General features: G+C 39.6%; 1 protein-coding gene across 6 annotated transcripts in view; it reads left to right on the forward strand.

Moving 5' to 3' along the window:
- Positions 1–9450, forward strand: part of plekha1a (pleckstrin homology domain containing, family A (phosphoinositide binding specific) member 1a) — a 43605-nt gene extending 34155 nt beyond the window's left edge. For 5 of the 6 annotated variants that reach the window (XM_036593397.1, XM_036593396.1, XM_036593400.1 and 2 more), the window contains one exon: positions 7489–9450. In XM_036593397.1, the coding sequence (XP_036449290.1) occupies positions 7489–7797 (309 nt within the window). In that variant the 3' untranslated portion in view covers positions 7798–9450. The remainder of the gene's footprint in view (positions 1–7488) is intronic. The other variant, XR_005008545.1, reaches the window with a different exon arrangement.
- The last annotated feature ends 5295 nt before the right edge of the window (positions 9451–14745 follow it).

The raw sequence follows: 14745 nt of genomic DNA on the forward strand, positions 1-14745 counted from the left end.
TCAGTGATCTGCTCTGAAAAAAAATATTTTTATAAAAAAATACAAAGAGCGTCTAAGACTTTTGGCTGTCAGCAGTAAATTATAAGCATATAGCAATATGTTTATGATCATAAAACACATTTTCTAGTCATTTTAGTGGAACTTTTACCAAATAAATTGCATTTATTTCATGCAGTTACTGAATAATTTGCCTTACAATTTGGGCATGTAAATTCAGATGGAAAAACCAAAATATACCCACGAGCATAAGAGGTTAATCATTATCACTGAAGGCTACAATATGCAAAAGAAAGTGTGCTTTAAAAATCCAGACCAGTCACAGTTTCAGTGACTGTTTGAGTTTGAGTGTTCCTGTCTTTGTGAAGTCCAGTAAGACTAAATAATTGTGGTCAGAAGAACACAGGCGAGTCTTTACAGCAAAAAAAATAATGCAACATTTTAACTAAAATAGTAAGTAAACTTGGTTTGAGTTCATTGAACTTAAGTTCATTATATGAACTAATCTTTTTTTCATCATGTTGAATCATTTCACATTATTGATTAACCAGTGTCTTTTTAGAGCCTGTCTGCTAATTTTCATCATTTCTTTTAACTGTTATCCTTAGTTCTTAGGATGTTTTACTATCAATTGGCAGATAAATTTCTGCTGAGAGATTTTTGTAAATGACTTTTTCCTCCAGTTCTTTTAGAGTTCTTGTTCTTCTGTTCGATTTGAGTTGGTTGGGACTAAATTTGGTGCAAGTGACACCAGATCTGTCAAAGTCCCAGCCAGAGCTCCCTGTCAATCATTATGTGATCTGACACTCCGTATAGTTCTTAGCAGGAAGCAGCTGGAGCATTGGAGCATTAATGTACTATTTTATTTATATGGCTCGAGTATAACACTGGTAAACACTTTTGGCAGCATATCGCTGTTGTCGGAAGAAAACCTTGTACCTCCAAAATGGTAACTTTACAGGAGAAGGAAAAACATACTTTACTTTTAATGTAAGTCAGTGGAACCAGAATTTTTTCCAGGTCATTTTGGGTCGTTTCTTTTGGTCCATTCTTCATGAAATGTACACACAATATAAAGGTTAACAGGTATTTTCAAATTATATCAAAAACTGAAAAATGACAAAAATGGAGATGGGAGGTTTTCTTCCAACAGCAGCGATATCTTTACTTTTGAAATTACATTTTAAACATGTTCACAGGGGCTTTAAAGGTTTTTAAACCGACTATCATTACAGTGGTTGTGATAGGAACCTGGGTTTGTAATGTCTGCATTGTAAATGTAGCCATTTATTTACTGTCCAAAACAACCAGTAAACCTACAGTTTTTATATGTAATTAGAAATGGATAATATAGTTATAAATCTGGAAAAATAGGATTTCTTTGGGTACCATTTTGCCATACAATGCCCCGCATGTATCTCTCTTTCATTAATGTGTTTAAAAAAAAATATTTTATGCCGAAAGATTATCTTAAAACAATGTCTCTGGCGTCAGGCAGCATATCCCTAACCATTTCGTAATGTAACTTGCTCTGAGGTCACTTGAACGTATCGGACATCTGGTTCCTATCACCGCTAATTTGAATAGTTCTGACTCTGCCTTTTTTCACAGCACGTTTTACCATAAACCACTCTGAATGACTTTTTTACAGCTTAACGATTTAATTACACACGAGTTTTCAAAAGTCTGAGTAATTTCCCTGTAATATATTACTAGGCGTATCTCAATTGCAGTATAAAGCAATACACTCCGATCAGGCATAACATTATGACCACCCCCTTGTTTCTACGGTCACTGTCCATTTTATCAGCTCCACTTACTGTATAGGTGCACTTTGTAGTTCTACAGTTACAGACTGTAGTCCATCTGTTTCTCTGATACTTTGTTAGCCCCCTTTTACCCTGTTCTTCAGTGGTCAGGACCCCCATGGACCCTCACAGAGCAGGTACTATTTGGGTGGTGGATCATTCTCAGCACTGCAGTAACACTGACGTGGTGGTGGTGTGTTAGTATGTGTTGTGCTGGTCTGAGTGGATCAGACACAGCAGTGCTGCTGGAGTTTTTAAACACTGTGTCCACTCACTGTCCACTCTATTAGACACTCCTACCTTGTCAGTCCACCTTGTAGATGTAAGTCAGAGACGATAGCTCATCTGCTGCTGCACAGTTTGTGTTGGTCATCCTCTAGTCCTTCATCAGTGGTCACAGGACGCTGCCCACAGGACGCTGTTGGCTGGATATTTTTGGTTGGTGGACTATTCTCAGTCCAGCAGCGACACTGAGGTGTTTAAAAACTCCAGCAGCACTGCTGTGTCTGATCCACTCAGACCAGCACAACACACACTAACACACCACCACGTCAGTGTTACTGCAGTGCTGAGAATGACCCTGCTCTGTGAGGGTCCATGGGGGTCCTGACCACTGAAGAACAGGGTAAAAGGGGGCTAACAAAGTATCAGAGAAACAGATGGACTACAGTCTGTAACTGTAGAACTACAAAGTGCACCTATATAGTAAGTGGAGCTGATAAAATGGACAATGAGCGCAGAAACTAGGTCATAATGATATGCCTGATCGGTGTATAAACACCAGTATGTTATGCATATTGTGCAGCTCTAATGCACACTCACTCTCATTTCACTATGTATATGACTTAACCATATAACTAATACATATAAGTGACATTTCAAGCTTTAAAGCTAAACGCTTTCTCCTCTTCTCTCCTTCTTCTCCTTCTTTCTTCACTGCCAAATGGCTCCTCAATGAGTTTTTTTAATTTGAATTATTAATATCTTGAATTTTTAATGATTAATTGTTAACTTTAACGTGTCAGCTTTTTACCCAGACCACTGCAGTCATTCCCCATTCCCCTCTGTCTTGCTTCAGTGACCCATTTCACATAAAAGCACTTAAACTGAAGTTTTATTTAAAGAAGAAGCAACACAGACTACTTATTTAAGAATATGAGGACATTAATTATTAAAAGACGCCTTTAGAGCTGTTGTGCCTTTAAAAAACATCGGTAAGTCACTAATGTGCCAAGACTTAATAATAAAGTATACAGTGATATACACACACAATATTGACATTATGGACATCGCGAATGTGCCTGCATTTTATTCAGATGATGAATATTGCAGTTTCAGAGATCTTTTTTTTTTTTTGGTAGTAGCTCAAGGTTCCACAACTATTATTACTTTGTGATCCAATGGCGATTCGTGAATATTGGAACTAGAATTTCAATTTGGGCCATAAATGTCAAAATATGAGGAAAAACCCACCTTGATAATGGTAACTTCTGCTAGCAGCCCTATGGGACTGTAGTAGTTTGTTAGCTCTAAGGTAATGATGATTCACATGAATGTTTTTTGGTCGTGCTACATTAAACAGCTGACGTTTGAAGCTTCTAAAAGACATTCCATGTTTTACTTGAAGCTTGTGACAGACAGATTAGCATATACAGGGTGATTCACAAAGATTCGTATTTCACCTATGAATCATTACAGAACAATGCAGTAAACTGTAAATGGTTCAAATGAGCATAAAGTTTATTATGTAATTGTACAAGGTCTCAGTATGAACCTCCTCCAGCTGTACAGACAACATCAACGCCATAGTCAAACTCATCCCATACTGGATTGAGCATGTCGGGTGTCGCTGCACTCACGGCTCTTTCAGTGCGATTTCGGTGATCGTCGTGTTGTGGAACCAGCGACGAACACTGAGCTGTTGGAGGTTCACTGTCCACGAAAATAACAATGAATGTAATACTTGCATAGTTTAAATAAAAGTATGATTCGGTTAATTAAAAGTGGACTAATAATTACAGACATGCACTTTTTTGTTACCTGAAAACATTGAACACCTTCACAGCTATGGTAGAAAAAATGCAGTGTTTTCCTTTCGTACTTAATATGCTAGCTAGAGGGTCTACCACCTTGCGCAAAAATTAATTATAATACATTTGAGTAAAACAAAAGACGGATGCCCATAAAGACTGTCAAAAAAGAAAAAGATTCTAGAAATAAATAAAGACTGCTGTGCCGTTATACAAAGAGCCATCAGGTTTGTGCTTTTTCAAAGGTACTTTCCCTAAATGTATAACCACCATTTAAAAAATGACACTACATGTGTGTACATATCTTATGTTACACATGTAGTTTTATTTTCTCTTGTGTATCGTAATGTATGATAAAAGGTTCAAATGAAGTTTGTAAGTAAACAAAGGAAGTTTATAAGTAGTGTCAGTAGAAGCATATGAGCAACACTAATTCCACACTTACACATACACAAAAATATGTATTACAGAGCTTAAATATATGGGTCGCTCTACAGAAACTTCCATTTTTGTGTCCCTAGTGTTTACAGATATATTACGCTTAAAACATGTTAGGATTACAATTTATTTATATTTTAAATAAAACAATAGGTTATTTTGACAATTACGCCTTCTTGAGCCTCAATTTAGCAATATTGGTTTTTAAATCAATTATCTAGAATTCCAAGCACCACAGAAGAGCTCGTCCTCACAGTCACGTGTAAGGGCTGAGGTCATATTTTGACAACTACAATAATCTATACATGACTATGAAGTATATGATTTAAATGATATAAAGAAAACAAAAGCCAAATAAATATTATAAAATATATAATGAAAGTTGTTGTCACCAGGAGTCGTGTCACTGGTGTTACCGCGTAAAAAAAGAGTGAGTCCACTGTGTCTTTCAGTTATCAGAGATTTTCTCATTTAGCTCATGATTTCATATGAAGCTTTTAGCTGAAGTCACTGGTGTGACTGACTTTATTCTGAGGTAACTGTGAAAAAATAGACACAAATGGATTAAATTCCATATTTTAGTGGATGTTCCATGATTGACATGTGGTTTGATGCTCTGTAGCAGTTATTTTTTAAAATGCATTTTTCATTAAAATGTCTCTGGTGTTACCTTTCTTATGTATAACACAAATGAGGATCGGTAACACCAGTGACACCTATGGAGAGATAGAATAGTGGATGTTTCTGTAGAATGACCCCTATATATGATTTATTAGTTTTATCCTGTGTCTCTATACCACACCACACAAGTAACAGCTGCACCTAAGTAATAATACTTTATAACAGGACTGTTCCCTCTAAGTCAGCAAAGTGACTCAGCAGCAATCAGTCAGTTAATTCGTTACATTTACAAAAAAATCCTTTGTGTGGGTGCGCTCAGAAATTTGTGAAAGTCATTCCAAGAAGGCGGAATGCAATTTTTAATGTTTAAAAATGTGCGATTTAAAAATTGAGGCATTTCCTTGCTAAAATTTCACCCATCCATGCTTCAAAGCGTTCACTAAAGGTGCAAACTAGTTTTATATATAAAATGTGGCCTTGTAGTCGACGAAGAAGATTCTTAGTCAGGGAAAGCCCTGTTAATAACTAATACTGTCACTATTGTATATTAGCCTTTCTTAAATATTTTCATGGACAACCTTCTATAGTGTTATTTTTTTTTTGCTACTCTTCTCCTTAAATGCCGTGTGAATTCATGTATTAACATGAACTGTTCTTGCTCTTGTCTCCAGCCTGTGTCGCATCTCTCTTCTTTCTGTGTTGTGTGTGCAGTGAAGGGAATCAGTGGCTGCTATCACATGCTAACATTCCTCAACTGATGCACTGCACACTCTGGGTCTGGTACTCACTCACTTTCTTGGCTTATAATCCTCTCCAAAGACCACTGCTGCCAGTGGTACTTCTGACATGCTAACAAGTGTATTCTTAACAACTGTTAGAGCTGGATTAGCTTTACCAGGGGAGATTTTGTTAGGTATTTACATTTACAGCATTTAGCAGACACTCTTGTCCAGAGCGACCTGCAAAAAGTGCTTTGTCTATCTAGGGAAAGTGTCTTTGCTAGTTACCAATAGGTTAGAGAGAAAGCTGGTCCTGAGCTCAGATACTGTTAGAAACAAAAGTCCATGTTGATGCCCAGAGAAAAAGGAACAGAGTTAAACACAGCGCAGTGCAGTACAATACATTACAATAAACACTTAACTCAGTGCTCACTTAAGTGCTGTATAAAGAGACGGTCTTCAGTCTGTGTTTGAAGACAGCCAGTGGGAGTTCGTTCCACCACCTGGTCGCCAGGACAGAGAAAAGTCTTGATGCTTGTCTTCCACGTGTCTTGAAGGATGGCGGGTCAAGCCGAGCTGTACTTGAAGCTCGAAGGGCTCGTGGTACAGTTCGAGTTTTGACCATTGCTGTCAGGGAGGGGCTGGTCTGTTTTTGGCTTCGTAGGCATCAGCGTTTTAAATCTGATGCAGCTACAGGAATCCAGTGAAGGGAGCGCAGCAGCGGAGTGACGTGGCTGAAGTTACGAAGATTGAAGACGAGCCGTGCTGCTGCATTCTGGATGAGTTGCAGAGGCTTGATGGCTGCATAGGAAGACCAGCCAAGAGCGAGTTGCAGTAGTTGAGCCTTGAGATGACAAGAGACTGAATGAGCACCTGGGTGGCCTCTCCAGTGAGGAAGGGTCAGATCCTCCGGATGCTGTACAGGAGAAACCTGCAGGACCGAGTCAGGTTCACGATATGAGCCAAGAACGATAACTGGCCATCCAGAATCACGCTGAGACTTCTTACATCTTCAGACGGAACAATCAGAGAGTTCTTGATTGAGATGGCAAGATCATGATGAGGACCTGTATTTGCAGGGATGAATAGCAGCTCAGTCTTGCTAGGATTGAGCTTCAGGTGGTGAGCTGCCATCTATGAAGAGACGTCAGTCAGACATGCCGAGATGCGACTGGAAACCTGTGTGTCAGAAGGTGAGAAAGGAAGCATTAGTAGAGTGTCATCAGCATAGCAGTGATAAGAAAAGCCATGAGAGGATATCACCAAGAGAACTAGTGTAAAGAGAAAAGAGAAGAGGACCCAGCACCGAGCCTTGTGGGACACCAGTGGAGAGCCTGCACGGAGAGGATGTGGACCCTCTCCATGTTACCTGATAAGAGCGACCCTCCAGATAGGACTTTCATAAGGAATTTGTACAGGACAAAAGTGTTTCTGTAACTTTTCAAATTGTAAGAAATGGTCAGAATTGTAAGGTTGCAGCCCAGATGTACGTCAGTGTTGCTCGACACACAATAACAATAACAACACGGTGCGCTTCCGTGTCTGTTAGCAGCTTTTGTCACTATTTTTATATTGAAATTTGCTTTACTGAGGGAGCTCTGGGTTCAGCGAATGACAAAATTATTACAGCCAGACTTGGCAAAAATATGGACATTGCAGATTCAAACTGGATTAAAATCACTGATTACTTTTGGTCACTTAAATTACCGTATCTCCCCCAGGATAAACTAATCCAGGGTTTTTTGTCTTTGCTGCATGACTTCAACTTTGTTTGTGCAAGTATATCTTTTTTCCCCCCTCAGATCTCCCACTGATGCTGTCTTTGTCTCTCATGCTGCATAATTTTGAACAGTCTCTCTCTCTTTCTTTCTCTAGGGGCACACTGTTGGCTCCTCCTCATTCCACTGTGCACCCTCGTTTGGCCCCACCCCCTGGAAGGCCAGCCCTGCCATGCCAGCCTACCCAGAGTGCCGTGGTACCCCGCGGACTGGCATGGGACAGCGAGCACTTCATGAGCCTGCTACCATTGCCCCGGCAACATGCCCGCCTGTCGTTACAAGAGACCCACCTGTCCAAGTGACTCACGAGTCACCATGGCGACGGCGCAGCAGTTTTGGGATGCGCGATGCCCCGTCTCCTCCTCTTGACCTGGACGATGGCGAGCTACCCGTTAGCCAGGTCTAAACTTCTGAATTATATGTCGGAGACACCTTGCGATCCCCTGTAAGAATCTGATTTGCATATGTCAATCATAGTGATACATCAGAAAGGATGGAATGAGAAGATGAATAAAGGAGAGATGGACACTGTTGTCATGAAGTAGCCCGTTCACACCTGGCATTAACATACATCTTATGTGATCTGGTCATAAGTGGACGGCTGTGAACGTGGTCTGATGCGTCTCAGAGATCACCTTCAAAGGTGGTCAGGGATGCAACTGACCACATACCATAAAGCATTCCAAGGAACACCTTGATCATTTGCATAATCACAGGAGAGATGAAAGGAGCCACATAGCTTCCTTCTTCATCTCCCTTCCTGCTTGTTTTTGAGGAAATATTTAACAGCTCATGCACAGTTCTGCACATTTTAATGCACAATTACTGTTTATTTGCCGAATTTAACGTATTTACAAAACATAAAATGTGCTCTGTATGAAAGTTATGGCACATTTTATGTTGTATGTTTTATTTCTGTCCCATATGCTAAAAAATAAATAGAAATTGTGCACAAAAATTAGCAAAAAATGCAACATTTAAGTTTGTTCCCTGTAGAGGACGTGTAAATTTATTCACTCTCACCTTTTTTCAAAATCAACGAAATGTAATTTTACTAGGGATGTTTAAACTTTTGCAGATAACTGTACAAGTACGTGAACAAGGACGACAAATGCATTGAGTGGCATCATAAATGTGCGCCATACTCTTCTCCTGTTGTGAAATAAGTGGTCACGGGCAGTGAATTCACATGGAAATGCCAAGTGCGAATGGCAATGTGTCTCTCACTTGTGGTCAGATCACTCTAGACAGACGTTAAAGGGGAATTCCGACGATTTTTCAGAATTTCTCTCAACAGTCATTCAGAGTGGTAGGATGTGAAATGGTTCATTGTAGGAAACTTACTAGCTCAAATTTCTTACAGTGGTGGTGAGAGGAACTCTGAGTCACCATGTTCTCAATGCAAATATAGAAATTTAGTGTACTGTCTAGAATGACCAGTGAACAACAAGTGTTTTCTGAGTTTTATTTGTAATGCTGATGATGGTAAAATAGGACTAAACGCGAGGAAAATGCTTTTTTTAGGGACTATTTTGAATGACTTGCATGCAGCTCACCAGCATTAAACAATTTTTAAAAAAGAGAAAAATTTAATCTCAAAATTATCATAAAACAGTGACTCAGACATCAGGCTGAAGCATGAAGCCATTCCATGTAATAACCTTCTGTGTAGGAGCTTTTAAAGGCATTAAATACTTGGGATGTCTGGTTCCTATCAACACCACTGTGAACACTTTTGACTTGCAATTTTCACTAGAATGGAGAAATTCACATTAAAACTCTTAAAATGAGTTTATTTACATGTTACTAATTTAATTATGTAGAATTTTTTGAAAAATCTGAATTCCTCTTTGCAGTGCCAGGTGCGAACAGGGCTGTTGACCGTTTGACAACTTGTGTCTTCTTCCAATATCCTATGTAGAGTCTGGGACCAAAAAAGCAGAATTTTTGTTTGTCCTCTTTTTTTGTTTTATTTTGTTTTGTTTTTGTTTTGTTTGGGTGCCTTTGGCCACGTTTTGCTGATTTTTCTAAGTGAAAATAATTGAACACATCCTCTACAGAGAACACACTTTTGCACGTTTATATGCACAAATACTGTTTATTTGCTGAATTTAACATATTTGGAAAGAATAAAACATAAAATGTGTTCGCTTATTTTCACGTCAAGCAAATCAACAAAACATGTCATTTCACAAGAGGTATTATAATTTTTGCATATGACTGTTGTCATTGCTAGAGGTTTCTTGCAGGTTCTTTGCTTCTCTCATTGAGGCAGATGTTGGGAATAGATGAATACTAGATGCTATTAGATGGGATAGTAGATTAATCCTGAAGCAAAAGTTATTTCGTTTTTAAATCATTTATACACTCATTGGCTGTCACCACCTCACTTTTTCCCATATATAATTAAAGGAATAGCCTAATAACACATGCTAACATGGCTAATGTTGAATAATGTTGAACCTAGCATTCACCAGTTAGCACATCTTCATTGGTAGTGCTAATTGTTGGCTATATACATAGTCGAGTCACATTACTATGACCACCAGCTAATGTCCAGAGTAACCGCCATGTGCAGCACAGACAGCAGCCAGACGGGCTGGGAGGGACTCAGTAAGGTCCTGGTAGGTTGTCACAAGTATCTGGAGCCAAGCTGACTGCAGTGCATCCCACAACTGCTGGAGGGGGCGTGGGGGAGGATCCATAGAGTGAACACGATGATCGAGGTGGTCCCACAGACGCTGAATTGGGTTCAAGTCTATCGGATTAGGGGGCCACTGTAGTACTTGGAAGTCTTGGTCATGCTCTTCCAACCAATGTCGGACATTTCTAGCCATGTGATGTGTCGCACTGTCCTGCTGGAAGATCCCATCGACCCCAGAGAAGACAATCAGCATGTGTGGGTGTTCGTGATCTGCCAGGATGGATTCATACCCAGATCGGTTGAGAGTGCCTTCCACATGGATGAGTGGGCCCGGAGAAAACAGTCCCCAGACCAAAACGCTGCCACCACCAGCTTGTGCGCCACAGAAAGTAGGAAGTGGTCATAATAATGTGAATCGACTGTAGTTTCATTCGCTTTTAGCAACGTTACCGTTTTTTGACTGAACTATTCCTTTAAATAGTGGGAAAGTGAAAGGAACTGAGGGATATATGCTAAAACGAGCAGTGATCCAGGATGTGCGTGCGCTTCTGTCTGTTTGTGTGATGAAATAACAATGCTAACCACTGGAGGGAGAAGCCTCCCTGCTAACCAGAGTTTATTTAATGACCTCTGATGTTTTGTGCTTGACTCAACCAATGCAATTGCCTATTTGTTTTAGGGTACATGTATTTTTAACTTGTAAATGTTTTGGTTCTTATTATGCAGTTCCTGTATAGATTCTCAGTAATCTGTAATTGTATCTTTAATAGTAGACAATGCATCTGAGTGTAGCAGTCTAGGTGTTATAGAGTGACATACACCGATCAGACATAACATTATGACCACCTCCTAGTTTCTACGCTCATTGTCCATTTTATCAGCTCCACTTACTGTATAGGTGCACTTTGTAGTTCTACAGTTACAGACTGTAGTCCATCTGTTTCTCTGATACTTTGTTAGCCCCCTTTTACCCTGTTCTTCACCCTGTTCTCTTACCCTGGTCTGAGTGGATCAGACACAGCAGTGCTGCTGGAGTTTTTAAGCACTGTGTCCACTTACTGTCCACTCTATTAGACACTCCTACTTTGTCTGTCCACCTTGTAGATGTAAAGTGAGAGACGATAGCTCATCTGCTGCTGCACAGTTTGTGTTGGTCATCCTCTAGTCCTTCATCCTTGGTCACAGGACGCTGCCCACAGAACACTGTTGGTGGACTATTCTCAGTCCAGCAGCGACACTGAGGTGTTTAAAAACTCCAGCAGCACTGCTGTGTCTGATCCACTCAGACCAGCACAACACACACTAAAACACCACCACCATGTCAGTGTTACTGCAGTGCTGAGAATGATCCACCACCCAAATAGTACCTGCTCTGTGAGGGTCCATGGGGGTCCTGACCACTGAAGAACAGGGTAAAAGGGGGCTAACAAAGTATCAGAGAAACAGATGGACTACAGTCTGTAACTGTAGAACTACAAAGTGCACCTATACAGTAAGTGGAGCTGATAAAATGGACAATGAGCGTAGAAACTAGGAGGTGGTCATAATGTTATGCCTGATCGGAGAATGTCATTTTAACTGTCAACCAATATTCAACCAAAAAATCATGGTAAATGTGATTGGATGAGTATAAAACTTTGCACAAAGTGCAGCGCTTTAGGTTTTAGGCTTAAGGCAAGGAGTAGTTTGGCTAAAAGTCAAATTTACACAATTTTCCTCTTATTTTGAATGTAATCAAACATCAAAGACATGTTTGATGTCCAAATGTTGCTTCTTTACTTGGAAGCTAACATTGAGAACAAAACACGAAGTCAATAGTCACAGTAATCTTTTCCACAAATACATCCCCAAAACTTTCTCAGTTTCGCTGGAGTTTTAAAGGCCTGGCTCAATGTTTAGGTCTCAGATATACTGATGAAGATACGGTGACGATAGTAGATACTTCACTCGCATCCTGACTTATCTTTTAATGCTCTTTCTATGCGCTCACGATCAGATTCATCTCCTCGGGGAAGAGGTCCAAAGCGCAGCCATTATTAGAAAAATGTTCTTCTTGTGTACAATCAAACGTTTCCACCAGAGAGATCTGCGAATCCCCAAAAATTACGATGAATAGTAAGTTGTATTGCGTAAATTTGACTTTTTCGCCAAACCATTGCTTTAATCTCATGGAGAGCCCTGCCAGGACATTCTGTGGAGATGCCTGAGATTCTGTGGAGTTTGATGCTACTACAGAAAATGGCTCATGTGGGAGATGGACTGTGGGAATTGAACCGAACTGTGAATTGCAGACTACTAGAGGCAGTAAGGCAACACCGGTAGTAGTAGCAGCTGCTTTAATAATTTCAGCATCCGGACTTTCATGCCGTAGCTGGTTGAAAGTTTTCTCACAAACAGTTACGCTTTTTGGGTGTTAAAGGGGTGATTTTCCCTAAAGCCTCAAATTGGACTAAATTTTTATTTTTATTTTTTTTAATAGTCTCACACAGGGGCGTCCAATCTTATCCACAAAGGGTCAGTGTGGGTGCAGGTTTTCATTCCAACAAAACAGGAGGTCACCTGGTCAGCAATTTGAAGACTGAAACCAACTGATCAACCAAGTGGAGTCAGGTGTGTTGCAGCTGGTTTTGAGTGAAAACCTGCAGCCACACCGACCCTTTGTGGATAACATTGGACACTCCTGGTCTAACTCCGCTAATATTGGCGGTTTAGTCCAAAACTAGGCTTAATCCTTGTTCATGAAAACAGCCCGTCTTTAAAACCGTGTTCAGGAACGTTTTCCAACCTGTTTGTCTTCTGGTTAAAATGGACAATAATAGAAAACCTGTTTTCTGAAAACTCACTTACAACAGAAGTCAATGGGCAGATGCTGAATTCCATGAATAAACGTTTGAAATACATGACTACGCAACACAAACCATTACACTCTAATAATGCATTTATTACATACTAGAGAATGGTGGTTCTTCACAGGTTCTATATAGAACCATGAACACTCAAAGAACCTTTTGTATGATTAAAGGGTTCTTTGCATCGTGAAAGTTTTTCAAATTGATGGAGAACGTGCTGTAGATCGTTCTATATAGAACCTTTTTGAAAAGGGTTCTTCTATTGTTATGATGTCAGGATTGTTACAAAAGAAGAACCCTTTTTGGTGCTATGTAGGACCATCTGTAGCATATTCTCAATCAATCTGAAGAACCCTTTTGTGATGCAAAGAACCCTTTAATCATGCAGAGGGTTCTTTGAGCGTTCATATAGAATCTATATAGAGCGATTTTCTTTAGTAAAGAACCCTTAAAGAACCGTCATTTTTAGGTGTGTAGGATGACACAGACATGAAAGAGCAACTTTGGAAAGATGTTCTCATGATGTTTTATCCAGCTTGGAGGAACACAGTGAAAAAGAAGTTCCCTGAAGTCGCCCTGCCTCTGGATAACTACGCTCTTAAAAAGACGGTTCTTCAAGGGTTCTTTAGTAAAGAAAATGGTTGCCTGATCAAAGTGTTCTTCAGATTGCGAATAGGTTTTCTTTTTTGAAAAGGGTTCTGTATAGCACCAAAAAGGGTTCCTTTATTGTTACAAGGTTGACATCGTAACAATAGAATAACCTTTTTTGGTGCTATACAGAAAACGTTCCAAAAAGGTTCTATTTGGAACCATCTACAGCACGTCTTCCGTCAATCTGAAGAACCTTTCACAATGCAAAGAACGCTTTGAGCATGCAAAGGGTATTTAAAGAGTATTTAAAGTTCTATTTAGAAATGTTTTCTTTACTGAAGAACTGTCTTTTTTTTTAAGAGTGCACCAAATAATTAATTATACAGATTTACGGATTAATTTAGATTCATTTACAAAAACTTAACTGCAGAATCCATGAAAGTGTTCTACAAAAACACACTTTGCATAAATGTTTATTTGCAGAATTCAGCAACTGCCCATTGACTTCTATTGTGAGTGAGTTCAGGTGAGAAGGTTTCCAGTTCATTCCTAAGTGCATTGAAATTCTTGCCCATAGAAACTGACAGTACACTACAGATGCAGCAGATAGAGATGAGGTTGGGAAGTGCTGGAGTATTCATTTAATCTTTTCCCGTTCCTAAACCCATAAGGCCAAAAATCACGATGTGCTGTGTTAAAGTCCCTCTTCTGTCTTTTGCCGATGTATAACTACTGTGCCTGTTCATATACAGCTAAACCATATGGGTATTTCTTAGCAATGGGATTGCAATTAGATCACTGTTTCGAGTGGGGCTTTTCAACTGCAGAACTGTGGACACTGTCAGGACTTTTCCCCTCTAGTAGAGGTGCACAATATGGGCTAAATATCATAGCTATATTGGTGGTTTTTAAACCAATACTATTTATCAGGAGTGCACACCTGCAGATCTGGTGGGCCAGTGGTTCGGTAGAGTTGTGCACCCCTGCTATACATGCTTATTGGTTTATGTGAATGTCTTGATTCATTAAAACACTACAGAAAAATCTGATATTTGATCAGGATGCTCACAGCTCACAGTAAATTATTATGCAATACTATGCCAAACTTATTTTCACAATGCTACAATACAATATTAATATTGCAAAGGCCAATATGACAACGATTAAAGGCAAATTTCACCTGAATTTTTGCATAATTCAATGGCTGAGATGAAAACAGTCACTCAACAAAGTCATTCAGAGTGTTTTAATGTGAAATGGTATGTCTTTA

The sequence above is a fragment of the Colossoma macropomum genome, unplaced genomic scaffold (genome assembly GCF_904425465.1).
Source record: "Colossoma macropomum unplaced genomic scaffold, Colossoma_macropomum, whole genome shotgun sequence".
NCBI classification, from domain to species: domain Eukaryota; kingdom Metazoa; phylum Chordata; class Actinopteri; order Characiformes; family Serrasalmidae; genus Colossoma; species Colossoma macropomum.